General features: G+C 41.7%; 1 protein-coding gene across 2 annotated transcripts in view; it reads right to left on the bottom strand.

Annotated features, from left to right (window-relative positions):
- Hmg20a (high mobility group 20A) overlaps nt 1-27130 on the bottom strand; it is a 71064-nt gene that overhangs the window by 16451 nt on the left and 27483 nt on the right. For both annotated transcript variants that reach the window (XM_021206906.2, XM_029543087.1), the window contains exons 2-4: nt 13507-13599; nt 6575-6719; nt 3818-4030 (exon numbers count right to left, since the gene is read on the bottom strand). In XM_021206906.2, coding sequence (XP_021062565.1) covers nt 3818-4030; nt 6575-6719; nt 13507-13595 — 447 coding nt within the window. In that variant the 5' untranslated portion in view covers nt 13596-13599. The remainder of the gene's footprint in view (nt 1-3817; nt 4031-6574; nt 6720-13506; nt 13600-27130) is intronic.

Genomic DNA, 27130 nt, shown 5'->3' with positions numbered 1-27130 from the left:
GGGGAACATGAAGAGTGATCTCATCCTATGGCCCAGAAGAGACTACTTTAAGAGAGCTTTAGCTGTGTGCTTTGATCATTTTGAACTATTAATTATTTAAACAAGTCCATTGATCTCTAGAATTGTTTTGCCTTGCCCATTTCATTCATCAAATTAGGTATAAGAAAGTATGAAAGGTGTTGCCTGTAAATGAGCAAACCAGACTCAGGTTATGTTAGAAATCTTGTTCCCCACCCAGCAGATATAGGAGATACCCAAATCTGGGACGATTTGAGCAACAAATAACTAACTATAGTATTAATTTAGAAACTACTGGAATAAAAGAAATTTATACCATGAATAAACTTTACGATATGAATTATTTATGATCATACCAATAATAAACAGAACGCAAGCAAGTATTCAAGGGGAGGAGGAGTAGAGTCCCTGTAGGTTAGAAAGCTGAGGGCCAGCCTTGGAGCCCAGCGCTTAGAAGGCAGAGGCAGGCAGGTCTGATTGGAGGCCAGCCTGGCGTGCAAAGCAAGTTCCAGGACAGTGAGGGTGACACAGAGAAAAAAACAAACCAAAAAACCTCCAAAATCCAACAGACAGAAAGAAAGAACAGAAAAACAAGGCTGAAGGTCAACTGGTAACTGTGTGGGAGTGTTAATAGTTCAAAAATGTAGCACTGTGTAAACATAATAATAAAGATTAGATAAGGTGAAACATATCTATGGATATTAAGCCTGGGGAAAATTTTTTCTTTTCTTCTTTTTCTTTTCTTTTTATCCTTTCCCTCTCCTCCCCTCTCTCCCCCTCCCCTCCCCTCTTTCTTTGAAACAGTGTCTTTCTACATAGGATGTCCTGGAACTAATATAAACCAAACTAGGCTTAGAAACCAGAGATCTTCCTGCCTCTGCCTCCCAAATGCTAGAATTAGAGGCATGTGCCATCATGCCTGGCTCTGGTTTCTCTTTAGATCATATAAATCTCTCCTTTTCCCCCTGAGACAAGGTCTCACCATATATTCTTTGCTATCCTGGAACTCACTATGTAGATGGCCTTGAACCTGTAAGAGAGCCACTGCCCAAGTGCGATCACTATGCCCAGCATCATGGATTTTTTTTTTTTTTGGATGTAAAACAAGTTACACATGTCTTTAAAATATCTCTCCATAGATTGCTTATGAATTATAAGGAAAACTTTATCAAGTCAATAAAATTACAAATAAGTAATAAAAGGCCAGGGTATACCTGCATATGTGATACTCTGGGTAGTACATATCATCTATTCTGACAAAGAATGTCTACCATCAATCTAATCACGAGGGATGTCAGACAAACAGAAAACGAATGTTTCCTTAAAAGAAAAAACAAAGCAAAAGACACATGTGGGGGTGGGCGGAGAAAGGGTCAGGCTTGGGGAAAGAGAGGGTTCACTCTCTAAGAATATCAAGGTATAGCTTATAAAGACAAAGCAATACCAGGGATCAGCCTGAGGAGAACTACAGGCATCTGACCACACATGTCTAACTACACATGTCTGACTAAAGCACAGCCTGGTACTAGGTGAAAGCCATAGGAAGGGATGCTGTACAGGAAGGCATTACCTCAGTGTCTGAAGGCAAGAGCACAGCACTATGTTAACATGAAAGAGGGAACTTGACTTTATCAGTTATGTAACAGAGGATCCTTATTCTTAGGAAATACAAAAGTCTTCTGGGGATAAAGGGCCAGCATATATGTAAGTCACCTTTAAATGATTCAAAGGAAAAAAATGGTGAATGTGCTAGCAACAGAGAAGCTGTTTAAAAGGCTTATGTTCTTTGTACTGTTTTTATGTTTGTAACTTTTTGTGCATTTGAAATGATTGCAAAATAAAAAGCTGATCAAACACATACAAAACCCAGTCCTTATCAGCGGACAGTGGCTATATCATTAGAGAACCACTGTTACTTTTGCTATTATCAGAAAAAATAAACCATGCGTGTGCATAACTTTGCAATAAAGATAAAAAAGAAAATAATAACCTGGTAGGTCCAGCTGATGATCCCCTCGTTATAAACTGCATTCTACTGGCTTGTTACCACAAACATGAAGCTTCAGATTGAAAATTAATCTCAACTCTTTGAAAAAATTTGAATTCAATTAATTCCCAAGACAGTATTTTTCAACTTGGTTTCAGTCTTTCTGGAATCCATTTTAAAGAGTGCAAGTCATAAAGAGCTTAAGACATAAAAGAAATATAGATCTGTGAGATGCCAGGAAGCAGGGGCTTTAATGCAAAGCCTGGCAGTCCAGGCCCCAGCCTCCCTCTGCCTCTGTGGCCTTTTACCTAGGGCATGGAGCTTGTGCTTAATTCCCCTTCAGTCTCTCTAGCAAAAGCATTCTCCTTCACTGTGGCAACAGGGTTAGTTTCTGTCTGAGAGGAGAGAGATCGGATGGTTCTTGCTTTATTCCCTATAGTGGTTAAATTTGCTAGAACTCTACTTAATACAATCAGTAAAGCAATAAAATCTTTTTCTTAAATAACATTCTTACGTGAATTGAAGAATTTTGGCAAATGATTTTTCCCCTCATTTTTATTCATGACTTTCATTTAGCTCAATGGAATACATTACTTTGATAGATTTCTTAATTTCTTAATATTGAACCGCTTTTCAAAACATTCTTCTGTGAACTCAGTACACATATCAAGTAAACATGTAACTGCTTTGGTTGGGGTGGTTTCTAGAATCCTTTCGGCTCATAACCCCTTAGGACAACAAATCTTGGGACAGTTTCTACTCACTGTGCTAGGCACAAGAACCACAAAGATTCTGATATTCTGGTATTCCTTTCCTTCCCCATTGAGTTTCTGGTGGTTCTGCTGTTTCTGGCTTCACAGAAACATAATTCCTATTTCTACCTCCCTCTTTATATGTCTCTCTCCACCAGGGCCTGTCTTTCTCTCCTATGAAAACCAGTCATTGGAACAGGGCCATCTGAACCAGTCTCACTTCTCCTTAGCTAGTTACAGCTACAAAGACTTTGCTCTGAGACTACAGACATAGACTTTAGGGTACATGCTCTCCAACCTAGAACACAAAACCAGCAGCCTGAATTTCTCTCCACATCTTGGCAGTAGCTAAGTGGGTGGTACTGGTCAATTTATGTTTCTACTCCAGGTCTCAACACATTGTTTCATATAGTCTCTTTTCACTTTCCTTTTGCAGAATTAGACATTGAACCCAGACTCGTGCAAGGCAGGCAACTGATCTGCTATGTGCTACCACCCAAACCCCTTTGTATTTTCCTTTAGTTGAAGGCTCTAAATTACTTGGATTAACCTTGAATTCACTCTGTAGCCTAGATGGGCCTTGAACTTGTGCTTTTTCTGCCTCAACCCTCTGATATTCTGTTCTTCTAAGCACTGTGACACAGTAAGAATCAACTGTCCACCTTCTTTACTTTTTTGGTAGAAATGTAAAAAAATCTCTCTCTCTCTCTCTCTCTCTCTCTCTCTCTCTCTCTCTCTCTCTCTCTCTCTCTCTCTCTCTCTCTCTCTCTCTCTCTCTCTCTCTCTCTCTCTCTCTCTGTATGTGTGTGTGTGTGTGTGTGTGTGTGTGAGTGAATATGTCATGTCTATTCTATGGGGGTGCCTACACAGGCCAGAAGAGGCTTGACATGACAAGCAGCTGTCAGCCACCTACCATGGGTACTAGGAAATGATCTCAAATTCTCTGGGAGAGCAGTGAGTGCGCTTAAGCATGAGCCAGTCCCCAAATCTCTCCAGGCCCCAAACAATTTCTGAGATATAATCAAAACCGAGGATAAGCACCGGACGCAGGAACCATCACCTGCTTTTCCTCAGGAGGCAGTTTACTCCACTCATTGCCCAACATCCTTGTGATTTCTGGAAACGGGACCTCTGGTCTCTTTGCTCGAAGCTGTTCTCTACGCTCGTTCATGAATCGGACATATCCTGTAAGGGGGGATTTGGGTGCATTGCTGTCTCGAAGAGGTTTCTTCCTTTTTCTCCCTTTGGACCAACCTCCTCGTTTACTTCTTTGCTATAAAACAAAGCAAAATGAAAAACCAAAACCCAAACAATAATCACTCAAGTAAGCCATCAGCAATAGTAACAAATAGGAACGTCAAATAGGACACGAGCTGCACGTTCCTGTAGGGCTCTGGATAGTCGAAGCTTTCCAGACCAGACAAATACCAGAGATACAACACTTAATAGAAGTTTCAGATATTCCAACTCTAGACCCTTTAAGGCAGTGGTTCTCAACCTGTGGGTCACAACCCCTGGGGGGGGGTGTCAGATAACCCTTATACAGGGGTTGAATATCTTGTATGCCAGATATTTACATTATGATTTATAACAGTAGCAAAATTACAGTTAAGAAGTAGCAATGAAAATAATTTTATGGTTGGGATCACTACAGCATGAAGAACTGTATTAAAGGGGCATACAGCATTAGGAAGGTTGAGAACCAGTGCTTTAAGACATCATACTACAAATTCAAGAAATAAGGGCTATTAAAATTTTATTTTTGGAAACAGGGACTCTCTAGGTAGCCCAAGCTGGGTTCAAACTCATTATGTATCCCAGGATACACTCAAATCCATGGTGATCCTACTGCTTCAGCTTCTTGAGTGCTGGGATTTCAGGCATACATGGCCACCCTTGTTATCTAAAGGGTTATTTTGGTGCCAATCCCAAAAGATGAGAATGGGCACCGTGAGTGTGAAAGCTTTGGCCTTCCTCTATACTTCCTAACAGGGACGTTATACATGAGACATTCAGATGCACATAGCCCCACACCAGAGAAGGAGATGCTGTCACAGGAGGTCAGGATAAGATGCTGTCATGTGCACTGAGTAAAGGAAGAGCCACAGAATGGAGATTAAAAATAATCCATGAAAGCGTTCCTCACTGATACTAAAGACCAGTTAATTTCCCATAGCAAACAGTAGACAGATATTTAAATTAATATTTAGTTACAGGAAACTACCAGCAATATATCTAAAATGAAGACAAGCTCTTTGGCTTGATGATTGTTCATTAAGATATATATTATATAAAGTCATAGTCTTTTTTTTTTTTTTGATTTTGAGATAGAAGTTTTTATATACTGGGTTTAGATAAAGCAGATCAAATCATCTTTTAATATGCTTTTAAAAACTGTAGTGTCAGCTGGCTATGGTGGCACATGATTTTAATTCTAGCATTTGGCAGAGGCAGTTGGATCTGAGTTTGAGGACAGACTGGTCAACAGAGTGAGTTCTAGGACAGCTGAGCTACATAGAGCAACCCTGTCTCAAAAACCAAACCAAACCCCCAAACCAAAAATCATCCAAGCAAAACAAACAAACAAAAAAACCCTGTGGTGTTACTAATATTTTACCACAGTCTTTCTTCTTGCCTTCTAAATGAGACACATCATATTTTTGTTCCATAATTTAACAAATGCATAGTCTATCAGTTAATGCATCATGGATATAGGAATTCTTATTTCAGGGAAGAGAAAGGTGAACAAGATTCAAAAAGGGACAAATGCATCTATTTATTAACTGTAGTACTGTACTCCTCCAAATATATGTGAATGGTGACAGACCTGCATCTTGTAAATAGTATATTAGAGATTAAGTTTTCAGTTTTTTTGTTTTACTTTTTGGAAGCCTAGGAACATGAAGCTACTAAGGACCCTAGGGATGTGGCTCAGTGCAAATGTGCTTAGCATAAATCCCCAGCATTATACACCCACACAAACACATAAGTCAAGGAAAAGCTACTAGCATTCATTATTATCTTTAAAAATACTGATATATAATATATATTTATATATTATATAAATATTTATAAATAATGTTTATTTAAAAATGTAAATTGGGTAAGTGAACAAACCAGTCTTTTCACACAAGAGAAAAGACAAACATCAATGATGCTGTTGTTTTTTGTCTTAAAATAGAAGAGTGGAATGTGATCAGTCATCTGTAATGAAGTCATCTATAACTGAAGGCCCAAGAAGGACAGGACTTCCCGTGCCCATACTGAGTTTCTGTGTGATCTGGGGAAAGATGGACCCTATGGGGGGAAGGAGGAGTCATTAAGTGATCTGGCACATGTGACTTTGTGTTGCAGGGCTTGTGAACAGAGTGTAGTCATGAACAAGGGCACGAAGACGTCTTAGTAGTTACTTAATCAAGCTATTTACTCATAAAACAAGTATTTGTCATGGCTGAGCATGGTGAGCACATCTGCAATTCTGGCATGCAGCTTGAGTTACCTGAGACCCTATATCAAAACAGCAATAACAACAACAACAAAAAACCAACAACAGAACAAAACAACTCCCCAGCACTGCTGAGCATTGTAGGAGGTAGCTACACTTAGTCAGACCAAGGGTAAACAGATTCTATTTGTCTCTGAGTCATTAAAACCAGTGATATGGCACTAGATATGGCAAGAGATACATATGAGAAAGCTGGGCAAGTCTCAGAACAGGAAAATAAGGCATGAGATGGCAATCACATCACTCGATACCTCCTTGCATGCCCATTGCTTTGGAAGCCGCAGTGGACAGTGACAGGAGACATTAGCTTACCTCATCTTCAGGCCTTTGCTCATTGCCTTCTACAGCATTGGAAGCCTCACTCTGAAGCAGCTGGCCTTGGGAGAGATCCTCCACAAATTCTGGGTTGGTCGTTGATGTGGCTGCACTGCCATACGGACCCTCGGGGTGTGTTAACCTGAGCAACAGGCAGAAGTACGTAAGTTCAGCATGGACAGCAGGAAAACCTTCTCTTAGCAGGCTGCAGAGAAATTTTCCTGCCAGCAAAACCACAAGTCAGTACTTGAATTATTTCTACCACTGCACGCTGTATAAAGTATAATGGTGTTTTGACAGACATTTCCTAGCAAAACTAACTCTTAATTCCTGTTCAAAACAATGATCTCTCCTCCCAAACACAGACTTCATGTTTTAGCTCTAAGCATGTGACAGAGTCTGGCTTTTATATGCTACCTTCCATGTGTTTCCCATGTGATGTGGAAACCCTAGTAATGGACCAGATGAATGGGGTTGTCCAGGTCTTTGACTCATCATATAAGAGCCATTTCTTTTCCTTTTCTTTTCTTTTATTTTTTTTTAAAGATTTATTTATTTATTTTATGTATGTGAGTACACTGAAGCTGTACTGATGGTTGTGAGCCTTCATGTGGTTGTTGGGAATTGAACTGACCTCTGTTCACTCTGGTTGGCCCCACTTGCTCTGACCCAGAGATTTATTTTTTATTATACATAAGTACACTGTAGCTGGCTTCAGACACACCAGAAGAGGGCGTCAGATCGCATTATGGGTGGTTGTGAGCCACCATGTGGTTGCTGGGATTTGAACTCAGGACCTTCGGAAGAGCAGTCAGTGCTCTTACCCGCTGAGCCATCTTGCCAGCCCAAGAGCCATTTCTTAATGAGCACAGGAAATAACTCATATAGCATAGATACAAATGTTCTGTTCTGAGCTACAATCATAGCCCAAGTGTAAATGTTAGTCAGACAGGTTTCCTATTTCAACAGATTAATTAACAATTAATTAACAATAATTAATTAACTATTCCAATATTCTAATGTAATAGACTATTGGAAGCCAATAATATATTCCTGATAAGTTCTAAGAAGAGGACAAAGAGGGTACAGACGATGGATGACTGAGTCTTAGACTTGCATGTGCTAGTAAGGTATTTACTTATTTTTTTTAAAAAGGAGAACTGGAAATGGAGAGGTGGGAATATAGACGGTAGAGTAATATTCAGTTATTACTCTGAAAGAATACACACTCCATCGGACGATCAGCAATGATCACAATATAAGTGCTATAATAGATGTTTATAGAAAGTGTCAATGTAAGAACTGTAATAGATGTTTATAGAAAGTGTCAGAGAAGCACTGGAGAAGGTCAGATGAATTTTCTGTATGTACAGAGGCTGCCAGAAAACATTTCACAAAGGACGTCTTGAAAGATGAATGGGTATTCATCAGGTAAACACTATCATCCTGGACAGAAAGAACATGGTTCAGAGAGAAGAAAGAGTCCTGGTAGGAGCTATGTGACACACAAAGGAGATTAAACACAGGCAGGATGAAGAGCAGAGACACAAAAAAATGGAGACTGGAGAGAACTTAATGAATGAATGGTTATAAATATAAACAATGAAGGAAAAGTTAAAGAGTCCAAGGTAATTCTGAGGCTTCCAGTCAGGGATTAGGTACTTACTATTAATCATGAGCAGAACAGAGTGTATGGATGAGACAGACAGACACACGGATGAGATGATGAGTTTGAAATTCTTATAGCATAATTAAATGGAGATACCCTAAAGGCAACTGGAACCCGTGCCCTGAGATACAGAAGTAGGGATGTGGAGCCTGAACTGGCCATCTTTTGTAACCAGGCAAGCCTTCTGGTGGTAAGACTGGGACATCAACCCAGACATAAATCTTTGATATCTGTGAGGTCAAGACCAGTCTGGTCTAAGCAGAAAGTCCCAGGTTAGCTAGCTACAAAGTAATACATTATCTTTTGTTTTTTAAATAGATTTATTTATTTTATGTATATCGGTACACTGTAGCTGTCTTCAAACACACCAGAAGCGGGCATCCGATCCCTTTACAGATGGTTGTGAGCTGCCATGTTGTTGCTGGGAATTGAACTTAGGACCTCTGGAAGAGCAGTCAGTGCCCTTAACCACCAAGTCACCTGTCCAGCTTCAGACACTGTCTTAAAAAGAAAGCAAACAACAAAACCCAACCAAACAAAAAAGACATGCTAAAAACATGTTAACTCTGGATCCCAGGTTAGGCAGCTTTAGGGGGATATAGATACAGTGGAATCATGGGAACAAATATCAGATCATAGTGGATAGAACAATGAACGAGACCAGATGCAGATTATAGTGTAAATGAAGGAAGGGACACTTTTCTGACCTTTCCTAGGAGACATGCCAATGATTTTATACAAGAGGGTTCTTCTAGATTGTTGAGGTCTTTAATAAGTGTATGCTTAAAAAGCAGCTATGAAGTCAACATTAACCAAGTTCTTGAAAATGTGGTGCCCCTACGGCTGGAGAGATGGCTCAGTGGTTGAGAACACTTGATGCTTTTACAGGGGACCAACATGGTGGCTCATAACCATGCTTAACTCTAACTCCAGGGGACCTAATGCCCTCTTCTGATCTCCCCAGGCAGCAAGTATACATGCGGTGCACTCACATATATGCAGTCAAAACACTCATACACATAAAATAGCTAAATCTGAAAACTCTGAAGTGCTCTGGAGACCTTGTTTGATTTTAGCAGCGCTCTCTTGCAAATGTTTCAGGTTTTTTGTTTTTTGATGTCTTAGGCTACTTGTGCTCTCCCTATCTTTCTCATTTCAACTGTTATCAGCCTAAAACTTCTTGAGTTTCAAACATTTTTCTTCCCTCAAAATATGCTTATCAGGTTGGGAAAGAATAGCAATCCTGACAATTCCTGACAGAGCTAGGCAGGTAGTGGGAAGGGAGTGGTCACAGGTGTCCACTGAGCGTGCTCCTGGCTAAAGCCAGCAAACCTTCTACTTTCCTCTTTATCTCACTTTCTCTTGGCTACTCAAGAAGAGATTTTTAGCAGTTCTGCCCTGTCTGGCATTACCAGTTCTTTCTTCTACAGGGCTGGCACACTCTGTTAAAAGTGTGTTTGTATAATTCTTAAAGCAAAAGGAAACAAAACAAAGATACTGTGTTCTCCCTAACTTCCAGTGGAGGTCTTCCTTTGCTCCTTCCCTCAACAGCTAAGGCTCTGGAAAGAACCGGTTATACTCTTGGAGTTCTCCCATCCTCTCGGAAGCAAATTTCAAAGGAGATGCAAGCTTACAACTCTTATCTAGGCCCCCAGTAAATATCATGTGGAGTCCAATGCCATTTTTCAGTACTCACCCACCTACCAGAAGGGCCTGGCAGTCAGCCTCTCCCATCCTTTCACACACACTGTTTACTCAGTTGCTAGCCCCCTGGTGTGTCTGTTTACACTGCTGCCTCTCTGCCCTCGGGGTGATTCTGGCTGACTTCCTTCTGTATGCCTTCTAGATACTGGAGCCTTTCAGAGCACATGCTCCTTAGGTGTCAGTGCCTCCCTGCCCCGCCCACACCCCTCCTTCCAGTGCTCATTCCTTTGGTGATTTAATCTCATCTTATGGCTACATGCTGATGATCTCAATATTTTTCCTTGGCCTAAACCGTCTGGAAGTTCAGAACTCGGTATGGCACTTCCTGATTGACATCCCAGCTTAGAACTCTAACAAGCCCCTTAGTTTTATAGTTTTCCAATCAGGCTTCCTTCCCTTAACCGTCCTGTTCCCCCACCTAAGTTAGTGGTGACTATTTTTCCAGCTGGTGATGCCAAAGCTTTGAAACTGTCTTTGTCTTCTCCCTTTTCACACTGCTCATCTGGTCTCGCCAGCAAATCCTACTTATCAAAATAGTTCTGGAATTCAATACTTCTCACTCACTCCATTCCCACATCCTACAAACACACTCTGATGAGGTTTTTTTCCTTCACAAGCTCACCAAAAATATTCTTGTCAAAGTTGTGAGTGATGTTCTTCAGGCTACCATCTCTCTTCTAAATTACTTCCAGAGCCTCTTATGTGGGTGTCCTTGCTCCAGCCCTGGCTTCCTTTGCCCTACTGGCAGCAGAACAGTCAGATCAGCAAGAAGTCAGTCAGACCTCATTCTCTTCAAACCTCCAGTGTGTAGAGAGAAGGTTAAAGGATCTTACAGTCCTGCATGGTGGTCCTTCCTACTCAGAGTACAGCCTATTAGCATCTGGGGCATTAGCTGCGAGCTTGCTAGAAACACAGCCTTACTGTAGATTTTCTACATCAGAATGCATTTTTAAGAGGATCTCAAGGCATTTCCTTGGTTCACTGAAGACACCCAGAGAGTGCTTTGTTGACCCCACAGTTCAGTCTGCTGCTTTAGCCATGCTGCCTTTCTGGCTATCTCTGCAAGGCAGCGATGTCCTTCCTTCTAGGCTCTTGCCTCGACGGCTTCCTCCGCCCATAAAAACCTTCCCTAGATAGTAACAGTCCAGTGATCTGATTCGTTTTGGGGGAGGGAGCACAATGCTCAAATTATGTTCTCACTAAATGTTTTCTTGGCTACTGTCTACAACTGTCCCCCAACCCTTCCTACCCCCTCGCTTTACTTCCTATCAACACAGCAGGCATCCTGCTAACTGTTTACTGTCCCACTCTTCTCTCAGGATTGAGACAGACAAAAGGGGAGGAAGACAAGTGTGGTGGCCCAACTTATAATTCCAGCACTCAGGAGGCAGAGGCAGGAGGATTGCCTCAAATTTGAGAACAGCTTGGTTTAGAGAATGAGTTCTAGGCCCATTTGGGCTACATAGTGAGCTACTGTCTATCCAAATAAAAAGTAAAATAAAAGGACCAACTTTGTTCTTTCTTTTGACCTTTGCTTTTGATCTAAGGCCTGAACACTCTTTGGTATACAACTGGAAAAAAATGTTGTTTTGAGACAGGATCTCATTCTGTAGACCCTGCTGAACTTGAACACACAGAGATTTGCCTGCCTCTGCCTCCCAAATGATGCGCATAAAGGGGTATGCCAGTTTGCCTGGCCAAACTGAACATTTTTCCTGAATGAACTAGTCTAGTAAATAGGCAGCCTTTAGGAAAGTCTTGGGGAGCAGTTTCATTTAACAGAGAAGTCAAAAGGCAGAGTGAGAAATGAATGTGAGGGAAGGAAACAGAATCATATATTTGTCTTGGGATAGTTTTAAAAGGGCTTTAAAGGAGAGTAAAATAATTCTTTTATCTACTAGTGAATACACTTCTTCTTTGGTAAATAGCTTCTAAATATTAAGAAAAGATAAAAAAACCTCAAGCCAGACATAGTGTGGTACAGGCCTTTACTCTAGTCACTTAGGAGGCAGAGGCAGGTGGATCTGAGTTTGAGACCAGACTGATCTACAGAGTGAGTTCCAGGACAGCCATGACTATACAGAGAAACCCTGTCTTGAAAAACAAACAACAAACAAACAAAACCCAACCAACCAAAACCCCACAAAAAAACAAAACAAAAAACTTCTCTCAAGTGGAATAGAGACTTTCAAAGTAAGAAGTAGACACGGCTATTAACCTTTCTTTGAATTCTTTTACAAATCTGTCTAATGATCCCATGGAAAAGTGATGGGAAAAACAAGAAGTTGGTCAAACGTCTAAGCATCTTTTTGTTTTTATTAATAAAATTTTGTTTATTTCTATGTATATGGTGGTTGTGCCTGTATGTGTGCCCTAGTACCACATGCATACAGTGCCTTCCGAGGCCAGAAGGCAGCATCAGATCACCTAGAACTGGAGTGGTAGAAGGTTGTTGAGCTGGGCATGTGGGTGCTGAGAATTGAACCAAGGTTCTCTGGGAGAACAGCCAGTGTTCTTAACCACTGAGCCATCTTTTCTGCCCCAGGTTCTAAACATTTTGAACAAAGAATCATGTTAAAGAGCTAGAACTTGGGCTGAAGGCATGGCTTAGTGGCTAAGAGTGCTTGAGGACCAGAGTGTGGATCCCAGGACTCATGTAAATGCTGGGAATAGCTATGTGTAGACCTGTAACCCCAGCATTGAAGGAAGTGGACCCAGGAAGATCCCGGGGGCTTGCTGGCTAACTCATTAAGCAAAAAACTAAAACAACAACAACAACAACAACAACAACAACTGTACTGGCTAATTTTGTGTCAACTTGACACAGCTGGAGTTATCACAGAGAAAGGAGCTTCAGTTGGGGAAATGCCTCCATGAGATCCAGCTGCAGGGCATTTTCTCCATTAGTGACCAAGGGGGGAGGGCCCCTTTGTGGGTGGGACCATTTCTGGGCTGGTAGTCTTGGGTTCTATAAGAGAGCAGGCTGAGCAAGCCAGGGGAGGCAAGCCAGTAAAGAACATCCCTCCATGGCCTCTGCTTCAGCTCCTGCTTTCTGACCTGCTTGAGTTCCAGTCCTGCATCCTTTGGTGATCAAGAGCAGTATGGAAATGTAAGCCGAATAAACCCTTTCCTCCCCAACTTGCTTCTTGGTCATGTTTGTGCAGGAATAGAAACCCTGACTAAGACAACAACAAAACTAGTGCACACCCCCTTCCACCTGCCCACATGCACGCACAAACCATATACAGGTCTGATCTTTGAGAAAAAAATAAAAACTACTGAAGCTTACAGAGAAAATGCGTTTTGAGTTTTAGCGTGTTCTATGTGACAGGTACTCCCTTTGCCAGGTCCACGGTGCTGCTGTACCAATTTACAGGGACCCGACTACAGACAAAAGCACATTATAAAGTGGTTTACAACAGCTCCCGTTGAAAAGCCCATCAAATGCACCTTCGACACTTAAGGTACAAAACTGCCTCGTTAGCACCTCATACTTGGTCAGAAGCTGCATTCTGAAGCCTCTGCAGAGGTCCAGTGTCCCAGAGCAGCCGCTTACCCAGATGCAGCCAGATCATTGCTCTCCTTGGAGCCATCTTCATCTGCAAACAGGGGCGGCAGGGTAGAACTGGCCATCAAGCTCTCCATCTCCCTGCAAGGAAGAGATCATCATAAAAAAAATTAATGGCTTAATTACTTCTGGTTCAAGCTCCACTAATTTAAGGGCCTGCTTTTCTTAGCTTTATTACATCAGCAACAGAATAGAAACTGACCTAAATGTGTTTTCCTGACTTGGACACATCAGTTTAAACCCTGTGGTTAAGGGGCTTTTAACTATGGTCTTTATCAACTAATCAGATGAAAAACATGTTGGGGGCTACAGCAATGGCTTAGGGTAAGTAAGAGTGGCAGGCACTGTGCAAGCATCAGGAGCCCAGCTTAATCCTCAGCACTCATGTAGGAAGCTAGGTATGGCCCTGCAGCACACTTAGAAACCCAGTGCTGGGGAGAGGGGACAGACTGGACAGTCACTGGGAATTACTGGAAGCCATACTAGCTGACACAGTGAGCTCCAGGGTCAGTGAGAAGCCCTGTCTTAAGGGAATTCATCAGAAGTTGATAGACTAGGAGACCCGATGGTCTTCTCTATATGCACAAATGTGTGTACATGTACACACATGAGAATATGCAATACATACACTACACATCATACAAATAAATGTAAACAAGCCCAGTTTTAATAAGCATGGCATACTTTGGAAAATCTTGCATTCATGCTCTAAAGTGTTCTTTTTTTCCCATTCTTCCCCCCTTTCTTCTTCTTCTTCTTCTTCTTCTTCTTCTTCTTCTTCTTCTTCTTCTTCTTCTTCCTTCCTTCCTTCCTTCCTCCTCCTCTTCTTCCTTCCTCCTCTTCTTCTTGTCCTTCCTTCCTTCCTTCCTTCCTTCCTCCTCTTTCCTTCCTTCATTGAATATTTTCTTTATTTATATTTCAAATGTTTTCCCCTTTCCAGGTCTGCCCTTCAGAAACCCTATCCCATGCCCCTCTCCCTGTCCCTATAAGTGGGGGTTGGGGGAGGGCCTGGCCGGTTGACTCTGATGCTCCCTCTATGGGGCTGCAAACCCCCTCAGCTCCTTCAGTTCCTTCTCCAATCCTCCATTGGGAACCCCATGCTCAGTCCAATGGTTGGCTGCAAGCATCCACCTCTGTATTTGTCAGGCTCTGGCAGAGCCTCTCAGGAGACAGCCAAATCAAGCTTCTGTCAGCAAGCACTTCCCGGCATCCACAATAGCATCCAGGTTTGGTGACTGTATATGGGATGGATCCCCAGGTGGGGCAGTCTCTGGATGGGCTTTCCTTCAGTCCCTGCTTTACACTTTGTCTCCATATTTCCTCCTGTGAGTATTTTGTTCACCCTTCTAAGAAGCACTGAAGCATCCACATTTTGGTCTTCCTTCTTCTTGGGTTTCATATGGTCTGTGTCTCTAAAGTGTTCTTTAAGAAGTATAGCAACTTTAACTTATTGTTATTGTGTGTGCATTGCATGTGTGTGTGTACCATGGTTTATGTGTGGAGGTCAGAGGCTGTTCTTCCACTGTGAGGTCTGTGCAGCAAGTATTTTTACCCACTGCCCCAATCTCCCCAGGCCTTCAAGAGTATTCCTTTCCTGTAGAGATTTTTAGGTGGAGTGACCTGGAAGGGCTGCAACCTTGAGCAAGATATTTACCTAGCTAGCCACTTTAAGCTAAGATTTCACCATTGTAGACAGAGACAAAACTGCTGACTTAACTTACAAAGCTTAACTGACTTAACTTACTGAGAGGGATTAAGCTGAAAGTACTTCATAAACAGGCTATGCGTTTGGAGAAGTACTATACACAGTATTATTATTACAACACTACCAGCTCTTAGTCCCTCATGAATCATGCTTGGATTACATGGCGACAAACCGAGCCCTTCAAAAAGGAAATAGTGCAAAGGAAGCAGAGGACGGAAGGCATACTGATGTGGTTCTGAGTCAGAGAAACCACACTTCCAGGTCAGAAACGTGCACCACTTCACTGCCACAACCCACAGCACGAATAGCATGCACCTGCATACAGCAAACAGCTCAGCTTAATTGAAGAAAACACATAAATCACAGGAACAGAGGTTATCGGACTGCAAGGATAAAAGGACAAAGAGAGTAATTTCATTTAGCATATCTCTACAGAGAAGGATTTTTCCCTTTCAAGGTTTACCACCAAGGGCTTCACCCCATACAGTTAAAAGCAGCAGCAGCCAATTCATCACAAAAGTGATATTCACACAAAACACTCAATAGTGACCCCAAACATCAGCCCCTTAAGTGGAACTGCAAAGCACTCAAGAGAGAAGCCGCAATCAGTGGGTGAATTGAGATGTGAACGAGGGATTTCACTGAGGTGGCCCTGGGCAGTCCTCAGTGCTGCTGGGGAGGGGCGATTAAGGCCAGCACAGCAGCCAGAGCCAGCCAGTGTTCATCCTGGGGGAGGGGCATCCAGGGGGAAATCCGGAGCAGCTGCAGGTAATGCCAACCCACATTCACACCGCTCAATGGTTTAATTCCCAAACACTAAGACTGCTGCTTTATTTTTTGTCTTAGTTGATTTCACTTCTAAATGTATTATTTAGCAGACCAAGATCCATACATAGCTGAACATGACAAAGAAGCTTCTCTATTTATCTTAGGAACTTCAGCACACAGGAAGCCTGGAGGCAGAGGAGGCAGGCCTTCAGGACATGTGCAGAAGCTTGAGAGCCATTTTCAGTTTCTTCAAGACAAGGTATTTTTACAGTGGAATGGCTCTAACAAGTACTGTAGAATTCCGCTTGTTTTCTAGAATGATTCCAACTCAAATATATATAAGTTTTAATTCATATTATTTAAGACCAGACAAGAGGTTACCAACCCAGTGTTAACGTTCATTTAACTTGGTTCCTTCCCCACAAAGAGAGAGAGTTAGATACCATAGTCTAACAGTCACACAGCCTCCAGCCTAAAAAGGACTTGATCAATTTATTTCTAAAAGTGTCCCTAGAAGTCACTGGCCTTCCAAGAACCTCAGAACTGGGCATCCGAAGTTTTTTGGCACCGCTCCCACATTCTTAAAGGGATATATTATTTGGCAGAGAACAAATTTAAGTGTTTTTTTCTTTTCTTTTTTTTCCTCACTGTGTCAACATGGCCTTCTTAAGAGTGTTCCCCAGAAGCCGGGCGTGGTGGCACACGCCTTTAATCCCAGCACTCCGGAGGCAGAGGCAGGGGGATTTCTGAGTTCGAGGCCAGCCTGGTCTACTAAGTGAGTTCCAGGGCTATACAGAGAAATCCTGTCTCGAAAAACCAAAAAACAAAAAAAAAAAAAAGAAAAACCAAAAAAAAAAAAAAAAAAAAAAAAAAAGTGTTCCCCAGATATTTTAAGTCAGTTTTTGAAATGTAGGGAGACAGCTGGATAACACAACCTTAACAACATATAAACAGACCACATAAACAAAGGAAGTTCAGAGAAAACATTTTCCACCCCTCCCCTGACCCCACTCCACACTCTCTTAAGTTTGTGTTACTCAACCCATATGGCTTCAGATACATTTTCTCAGTGTCAGGCCCCTAAGAAATGAGTAATAAAGTGGGTGGAAGATAAAGGGTCCAAGATCAACAAAAGAAGGAAATGAAGAAAAGGCCAGTGAAAACCAGAGGCCTCTAAAGTAGTTCAGTAAGTTGGAAAATGTAGTGATTCTCAAGAATACGGCTTGGATCCCATGGCAAGGAGCCTTCATCTGGTCCATGATGGGGTGATTCAAAATGAATCACGGCTACTAAGCCACCGAATGCCAAGAGTCCTTCAAGTGCATCATCTGGGCCTGATAATGGATCAGTACAGAGGTCACAGTGAACTTTGCAATCCCATGCAAGGCATTTAAGATATTTCATGAATGCTACTCTGGAAGGAGAAAGAAATGTGTACAAAGGCAAAGCAAAATACACAAATTTGCTTCTCTGCTGCAGTTCACATAAGTATCATGCAAGAGACTTCCTGGCAGAGGGACCCACGCAAGTCTTCTGGCTACAATCCTAAAGCATCCTACTATTCTGAGGCTTTGAACTGAGTCTGCACCTCAACTTGGAAGCGCTCGGATTTCGTATAACACTAAATATTCACTTAGCCAAGAGCTAAATTAAGATATATTAATAACTGATATAAGTTATAATTAAAAATTATATGACTCATACTAACTCACCATTCTCTCCATGTAATAAGCTGGGATACCAAGTCATAATGGGAGCATGGTTTTGGGGTATCTGGAGAGATGGCCCAGCGGATACTTTCCCTAACAAGAGTGAGGATGTCTGGACAAAGCTGACAAATGTAATCCCAGCACTTGGGAGGGTGAGATGGAATTCCTGGGGCAAGCTGGTTAAGACAAGCTGAATCAGGAAGGTTTGGGTTCAACTGAGAGACTGTCTCAAAACAAAATAAGGAGAACAAATCACCTAAAGTCAGCTTTAGGCCTACCTTCGTGCACACTTGTGTGCACTTACACACACATGCAACCATGCACATATTCAACAAATAATAGCAAGAGGAATGTGGCTTCTGTTGACATAGGACAACAAAAAAGGAAATTGGGTGATGTTTAAAAACTATTCCTTGGATCAGGGAAAGGAATAGCGCTGGCCAAGCAGCTCTGATGACTTGGCTTTAATCCTACAGCCCATGGTAAGAGAGGACCAATCTGTGGGAGCTGTTCTCTCACTCCCACCCGAAAGCCAGGGCACTGATGGGCAAGTGTCTAATGTGTGAGCCTGACGGCCAGAGCCACTGATGTAGGCTGTGAGCCCGGCACTCCTACAGGAAGATCAGAGGTCAGGGCAGAACTCCCTGGAGGCTTACTGGGGTACACATGACCGGAGCATGCAGGGTGACAGAGACTGAGACTGCCTCACAAGATGGGAGGAGAAAACTTCAAAAGTTGTCTGGTGACCTTTACATGAGTTCTGTGACACATGTATACCCACGCCCCTTACCCCTCCTACAAAATAATAGTACAATAAAAGAGGAAAAAAACCTCAACTATATATCACCTATAAAGAAAACCACTTTGAATATAAAGATGCATACAATAGAAAGGGATAGAGACAGTGATACCATACTAACAAAAGGAAGTAGAAGTAACTAATAACAATTCCAGGTTAAAAACGTTTCCTCTGCAAAAGGGAATGTCAAAGGAATGAAAAGTAACCTACTTTTCAAATTGGGAGAAATATTTGTAAAAACCACATCTAGTAAAAGAACAATTTGGGCTGGTGAGATGGCTCAGCGGTTAAGAGCACCGACTGCTCTTCCAAAGGTCCTGAGTTCAAATCCCAGCAACCACATGGTGGCTCACAACCATCCGTAACGAAATCTGACCCCCTCTTCTGTAGTGTCTGAAGACAGCTACAGCATACTTACATATAATAAATAAATAAATATTAAAAAAAGAACAATTTAAAAATGGACCAAACCTTGCAGAATAGAAAGAACCTTATCAAAGAAGATAGACAGATGCCAAATAAGTAGATATAATGTTCAATATCACATGCCATTAAGTAATTGAAAAGTAAAACTACTACTATCTATTAGATGGCCACAATCCAAAATACTGACTATATTAAGTGCTGGCAAGGACATGGAGCAATAGTAATGCCCACTGTTGATGGGAATGCAAAATGGTAAGTTCTGTGGAAGAAATTAAAGTTTCTTCCAAGAGTAAGTGTACTCTTACTATGTAATTCTGAATTCATGATCTTAGGTATTTGGCTAATTGAGTTTAAAAACTATGCACATATAAAACTTGCTAGATGTGGGTATTTATAGTAGTTTTATTCATATCTGCCAACCCTGGATATAATGAAATGAAAATGTCTTTCAGTGGGTAAATAAAGTGTGGTATAATTAGATAATAGCATGCTATTCAATAATATAAAGAATGAGCTAGCAAGCCATGGCAAGGCACAGAGAAAACAATACACACTACTAAGTAAAAGACATCAATATGAAAAGTAATATTGCACGAGTCTACTAATTTGATATCCTACAAAATAAAAGTAACTAGTTGTTGCCAGGATTTGGTGTGGGGAACAATGAATGTGGAGCTTTTTAGTGAACTGAAACTATCCTGTAGGGCAATAGAGCAAGGGACAGATATATGTCTGTAACAGCCCATAGCATGTATACCACCAAGAGTAAACCTTGGTGTGAATTATAGTGATGTGCTAATTTCGTACTGATTACAACAGATGTGCCATCCTGGCCAAGATGTTGACAGTGGGGTCAGCTGTAGGTGTGTGGGAATGGTGAATGCATAGAATTCTAGGTGCCTCATTTTTCCCTGAGGGCCTAAAGCTGCTTAAAAAATATAGTTCATTCATTTAAAAATTACTGCATTAGATTTTTAGCAATTATATAATTTACATGATTTTTGGCACCTAACCAGGTGGGCATAAATACAACTGACTTTGCTATGCTTACACATTTAAATGGAGGAAGTGGAAGTACAAAGGCTTACTACAGCATCATCTACTAGCTAAGAACACTTAGCTAAGAACATTCAGTAGGCTGTAGGCATTAATCAGTATGTTTTACAGTGGGGATAAGAACACTGCTAATCCTACTTGGCAGTTAACTGGGTTTCAGTTAAATAAGACTGAGTAAAGGATTCTTTTGCTGTAGGTTTTTAAATGGGATGAGAAGATAAGAGATGAGAACAGGTAATCTGCCAGGGCTGATGCAGGGAGAGGCAATCAGTATAGAAAGTCCTGAAATAACACTCAGAGAGCTGAGTATCCTCTGCCTTGGACCTCAGCTGTGTAGGACTGCCTGAGTGAAAAAGAAAGAAGAGAAAGAGTGAGATGGCCTAGCTAGGTGGAGGGATGAGGCTAATCCCTGCACTTGAGAGGCTGAGGCAAGAGGACCACGACTGAGGCCGACCCAACCCAACCCCCAAACCAACCAACCCAACTAACAAAACCTAGGGAGACTGGAAACTCAGTGGTTAGAGCACTTGTTGACATGCAGAGGACCCAGGTTCAATTCCTAGTACTCATGCCACAGTGCATGATATTTAGGAGAATCTGATGCCCTCTTTGGCCTCTGTGGGCACCAGGCACATACACGTGGTGAACAGACATAGATTCCGGCAAAGCACTCATAAGCATTCACACGAAACAGCAACAACACTCCCAACAGAGATAGGTGCGGCGACACGTGGTTTAGACACTGGAATTGGGAGGTGGAAGCTGCAGGACCAATAGTTCTGGGCCGACCTCAGCTGTATAGTGAGTCTGAACCTGATCTACACAGTGAGATCTTGTCTCAAAAAATTCAAAAATAAAAAGCAGAGAGATGGACATAAGGAAGTATTGGCTAGCAGCTGGGTAGAACACATAGAATATAGGGCTCTTTATTTCTAGAATTTCAGCTCAGGTTCCTATGACAGTTACTTATTTTAAAAATGATAGCAGTCTAGCCTAAAAATGAGATAGCAGAAAACCAAATCTTCATTTATTCATCCATTCAGCAAACACCCATTGGCTACTTACCATGTTAGGCTTTTCTATACACTGGGGATATGATAAGATGATTTCAATAGGCAAAAATCTCAACCCATTTGGAACTTACAGTATACTGGAGGAGACAGACTAAAACTACTGAGTAAAGTGAATGATGCTATATAGTGAGGGTTAGGAGCTCAAGGGGAGGGAATATTTAATAGGTAGAGGCTAAGAAATCTTCAGTGCAGTTTCCTTTGGGGGGAACTGTATGTACATATGTGAAGGAAGAACAGGCCCAACAGAGGGAACATCTAGTGTGAAGGGCCATGCCCAGTGTGGCTGAAGGAGGTGGCAATCGGGGCTGAATGGAGACAGAGGCAAAAGCAGTAGTTTGAGAGCTAACCTCAGCATTAAGCTTTGAAGGTTACATTAAGGGTTTGGCTTATGTCCTAGAAAGGAAGCTACTAAAAGCAAATAAGGCATCAGATCTAATATTTTTATGGGGTCACTCTGGCTGCGGGCAGGCGGAGAGGGAAATGGGTAGAGACCATGAAGGAAGCTTCTGCAAGGAACTGGAAAGGTACTAGAGGCTTAGAAGGAACAGTAGTATAGTGTGAAGTAGTTAGATTCTTGATATATTGAAGGTGGAGCCAGTCTGGAAGTTTAAAACAAGCCAAATACAATTAAGAATAAATCTATGAACTGTGCCCCGTATATACATTAACCATGGTCTATTGATCTGATTAATAATAAAGGGTGGGCTGTATACTGAAAATATACTATTTGTTTTTTTTTTTTTTAAAACACAGATGGGCATTTTGTTACAAGAGAAATAGTTTAGCTGCCATACATTGCCTGTAGCTCATACATTTTCAACAATAAGCCCATGTTCCTTCTATTCACCATGGGATCAAGATTGTATTTACTGTCAATAGTGGGCAGCTGTGCTTTATGGCATTTTACAGTATGCTATCTCTCTTGGGCTAGAGATGTTCTTCAAAACCAAGAAAGGAAAAGAATTGGCCAGAGTTAGAGACAAACATAAATCTGTCATCTTGTTTAAGATGTTTATGAAGTAAAAGTTTTACCAATATAGGCATCAAATAATTAAAAGAAATCCTACACTCAGTTTCCTTCTAGACAGGTAAATTCCTGTACATGAACATGCGTTCTCCTAGGTGGAACTCTTACTATTATGACACAAATGTACTGGAAGGAAAAAGTCCCCACAAAAGTTAAGAAGCAGTGATAACAGGGAAAATAAAAACACCACTTTCTTCTGCCAGAGCAAAACTTGTCATTTTACAACAGGTATTGTCTTGGAGTTTATGGTCCGTTTGTTTGGCTGCTTTATGGTGTCTGTTGGTTTTAAAATGCCCTTCCTACCCAGCCTACCTAAGCACTGCTTTTATTAGCAGTAAACAAGGAAGTGAATATCCAAGACCAACTCCGACCAATAGCAATTCAAGGAAATTTGGCTTCATTTTCTCAGTGTGGAGTACCTTCCTCATTCCCAGGTATACTATAGCTATAAAAAGGTGGGTGTGTGAGCATAGGGTCCCCAGTGGAGGAGTTACAAAAAGGACCCAAGGAGCTGAAGGGGTTTGCAGCCTCATAGGAGGAACAAGAATATGAACCAACCAGTACCCCCAGAGTTCCCAGAGACTAAACCACCAACCAAAGAATGGAGGGACCCATGACTCTAGCTGCATATGTAGCAGAGGATGGACTTGTGGGACATCAATGAGAGGCAAAGTCCTTGGTCTTGTGAAGGCTTGATGCCCCAGTGTAGGGGAACATCAGGAGAGGGAAGTGGGAGTGGGTGGGTTAGTGAGTGGGGGGAGGGGAGATAGTATAGGGGGTTCTTCGGAGGGGAAATGAGGAAAGGGGATAAAATTTGAAATGTAAATAAAGAAAATATCTAATAAAAAGAAAGATGGGTGTGAGGGCCTGGGGTGCAGCTCAGCTGATACAGTGTTTAGTTAGCATTTGAGGAGTCCTGGCACTGAACTTAACCCTACATAAACTGACCATGCTGGTACATGAGTGTAATCTCAGCACTTGGGAAGTGGAGGCAGGCAGTTTAGAAATTCAAGGGCACTCTTGACTTTACACACCCTTAGTTCAAGGCCAGCTAAAGTTAAAAGAAACACTATCTCAAAACAAAAAATTAAGCTGGCCAGTTGTAGTGCACACCTTTAACCCCAGCACTCAAATTTGAATTGTAAGTTCGAGTCCAGCCTACTCTAGTGAGCAAGTTCCAAGACATGCAGAGCTACACAGTGAGACCCTTGTCTCCAAACAAAAACAAAAGTACAAACAAAACAAACAAAAAAAGGAGGGAAAAGGGGATGTTGGGATAACTATATTCCCTTTAGGCTATCATTTCTCTCTCTCATATATAAACACATTCCTACCTCTCTCTGCCTCCTTCTTTCACTCTGGTAGGGGTGGGGAATAAACCCAGCAATGCTAGGCAAATTCTCTGTTCTAATATTGAGTCACATCCAACTAAACATCTATATATGACATTTTAAAAGAACAAACCTCCTTTTAATTATGCAAAGCACAAAAATAAAAACATTTTTATTTGGTGAAGGTATGTGTATTTTGCACTCCCTTTTTAGTAACTATTTTTTGTATTTATTTGTATTTTATGTGCATTTTATATGTGTGGGGCCTGCTTGTATTTGTGTACCAGGTGTGTGCAGTGCCAGCAGAGGGCACAGGATCCCCTAGAAGTGGAGTTCCAGATGTTTGAGCTGTCATGCAGTTGCTGGGAATCAAATCTGGAAGAACAGCAAGTGCTTTAACTTTTGAGTCATCTTTCCAGTCTCTTTTCTTGATGGTTCTTAAGCAAGGTTTATCAGAATCAGGGAATTTAAAATTAGCATGGTAGCACACATCTGTGACTCTAGCATTTAGGAAGTAGAGGCAGGAGAATGACTGACTTAGTGAGTTTGAGGTCAGGGTATACAATGAAACTCCATTTAAAACAGAAGGGCACGTTTATAATTATCAAGAGGGAACATAATGAGATTTCTAAAAAGCTTTAAACACTGTTGTAGTTTACTGTATGTCACTATGTTTGGCTATATGGTTGGGTCAGGAATACATCCCACTGTGACAAGTTCATGTGCTGAAGGACTGGTTTGTGGCTTGTGGTCCTAGTGGGAGAGGAGGGAATGTTGGAAGGGGAGGCCTACATGCTGAGGACATACCGTGGAAAGCATCTGCTCTGGTTTCTGGCCTTCCTTCTCTTCCTGGTCCTCATTCTTGTCCTCTTTCCCTCTTTTCTTTCTGCTCTGAGGTGAGCACTTTTGCTTTACTTCCGTTCTCCACCATTAAACCCAGCTCATCTCAGCCCCATGGAATTAAAGCAATCATGGCTTGATCCTCCAAAACTGTGAGCCACAAAAAAAGGTGGGGGGTTTCTACTCTACATACTTGGTCAACAGAAGACTAACATGCACTGTAGAATGGCAGAAATAGAATAAAAATAACAAGCTCATGTGTTTTTATAGTTATACTTCATAATCTGGAGGCAGACAAACAGCTAAAAAGTATGTGGGAAGCGGTCAGTGGCCAGTGTATGCAACATAGGTAAGTATCTATTTTAGCACACCAGATGATACAGAGATATAGATGAACTGGGTGACTGCAGCAGACATTCAAAGCAACCTTTAATAATCACGGTCACTTACTGATGCACTGGAGATGAAGGGTACAGACAACAGCTGAGCTCACCTACTGACAAATAACAGCCCAGAGCACTTAACTACTGAGAAGTCCAGCTTCATGCTAAGGTTGAGAGCATCAAAACAGTATGGTTCAAGGTTAGGGTCTTAGGAAGGCAACACACAAGACAGCAGAAGCAACACAGGTCCCAGCTAAACATTAGCAGAGGGTTCTAGGGCAAAGGTGCTGGCAGGTGCAGGGGGCAGGCACACCCTCTCTCTGCAATCTTACCCACTTCCGCCAGCTCAGTTCTGCAGCTGTGAAACAAAGGAAGAGAAAAGGTGGGAGGTGTTTCTTTTAAAGGCAGGAAATTCTAAATCTTTACTCTTTCAAACGCCAGTGCAGGGGCTCAGCTAATAGAGACTGTCCGCATGTAAACCCACATGGTCAATCTCCAGCACTTCATAAACAGGAAAGGGGGGGCCTATGCCTGTCACCCCAGCACTTGGGAAGTAGCTGCACAATGAACACAAGTTCACAGTCATACACCAAAGAGGCTGCATAGTGAGTTTGAGGACAGCCTGGGATACATGACATCCTGCCCCCACACCCCCAGCAATAACAATAACAGCAACAGCAACAGCAACAGCAACAGCAAGAAAACCAACAACCTAAAACCACTGCAGGGGATGCTGGGTAATTTGGATTTCATCAACAAGGAGGCAACAGTACTGTCTTCACTGCCACTGCAATGAAAAGGTTCTGTAAAACCAAACAGGCAACGTGCTTACATGCTTACACGGATGAATGAAATGCCCCTCAATTATTTTTATTGTACTTCGCTCTTAAATTCTAAAGAAGACAAGTTACTAAATAGCCACAAAACTCAAGTCTGGGTTATTCCCAAAGAAGTCTTAGTGATAAACTTCTAGGCTGCCTTTCACCTATTCCTCTTGAAGTAGGTGGACAGCCAGCGAGAAGCAGACCCGTCTAGCAGGGAAAGTACGAGCTCTGTTTATAAAAGTCATGTTTCATATTACAAAACCACTCACAGGTTCTAAACTCAATTAAAATATAAATTAAATTTTATACTTTGAAAGGTTTGCATTTGGCTTTTTAAAAACTAATGCTTTATATTATAGGAGGTCAAGAACACAGGTGAAGTTCATTTTCTTGGTGGGTAACAAATTTTGAAGGGGAGGGAATATTGTGACTTTTTATTCCATTATTTGGCAACAGAAGACATTTCTCTTATTGATTAGAAATATATGATTGACTCAAATTATGAGCTATTAACTCTCTTAATAAATTACATGAAAATATACTGAAATTATCATATAAACCCCCATGTAATTTTAGAAAACAGACCATGGCAAGAAGTTTATACATTTCCTAAAAAACTTTAATTTTGAAAATTTTAATATACCTGATCTTGATAAATATATATTCATATTTCAGTAATAGGAAATGTAATAATGGGGCTGAAGGGATGGCTCCAGTTTAGAGTGTTCATTGCCCTTGCAGAAGTCCTGGGTTTAGTTCCTAATATCCACAAGGTTTATTATATGTAGCTGGACAAGGTGACAGGGTTAGCTCATCTTGGCAGGAGCAGTCTTCAGGCTATAACTTGGAAGTAGAGATGAAAGCTATGGTGGAGACTTTCTGCACGTACTATCAACAGAAGTGAATGCACAGGAGAAGGCTTTGCCATCCCTTTGAGCTTTAACCTGAGGGGTGGCTGGCTTTGCCATCGTCCCCTAGATGAGGCTATGGTCTTTGATGTGGCTATGCCCAATCTCAGCAACATACATTCACTCAGGACTTCATTCACTAAGAAAACCCTCCACGCCCCACAGGCTCTGTTGCTTTGATAAAATACCCTAACTAAAAGCAGGACAGGGGAAGAAGGGTCCATCTGGGCCCACAATTCCTTGTCATAGTCTACCACCACGGGCTGAAGGAAATCCAGAGCATAATATCCACAGTAAAGAAGAGAGAGAATAAACACAGGGATATTTATGTGCTTCCTATGCTCAGCTGGTGTCCCTCACTCTAACACAGTTCAAGGACTAGCTGATTAAATGGTGCTGCTCACATTCATGGTGGGTCTTCCTACCTCAGTTAACAATCAAGAGAACTCCCCACAGACATGCTCAAAGGCCAACGAGATGTAGACAGTTCTTCATTAACACTCTCCTCCCTGCCAGGTGTGGTGGCACATGTTTTTAATTCCAGCACTCAGGAGGCAAAGGCAGGTGGAACTTTATGAGTTCAAAGCCAGCATGGTCTACAACTGTGAAGAGAGATCCTGCCTCAAGAAAAAAACCTTGTCTGCCCAGGTGACTCTAGGTTGTGTCAAGTTAAAAGAGAGAGAGAGAGAGAGAGAGAGAGAGAGAGAGAGAGAGAGAGAGAGAGAAGAAGAAGAAGAAGAAGAAGAAGAAGAAGAAGAAGAAG

Source organism: Mus pahari, chromosome 10 (assembly GCF_900095145.1).
Source record: "Mus pahari chromosome 10, PAHARI_EIJ_v1.1, whole genome shotgun sequence".
NCBI classification, from domain to species: domain Eukaryota; kingdom Metazoa; phylum Chordata; class Mammalia; order Rodentia; family Muridae; genus Mus; species Mus pahari.
Note: the sequence above shows the minus strand (reverse complement) of the source record. Positions and strands in the feature narration are given on the sequence as shown.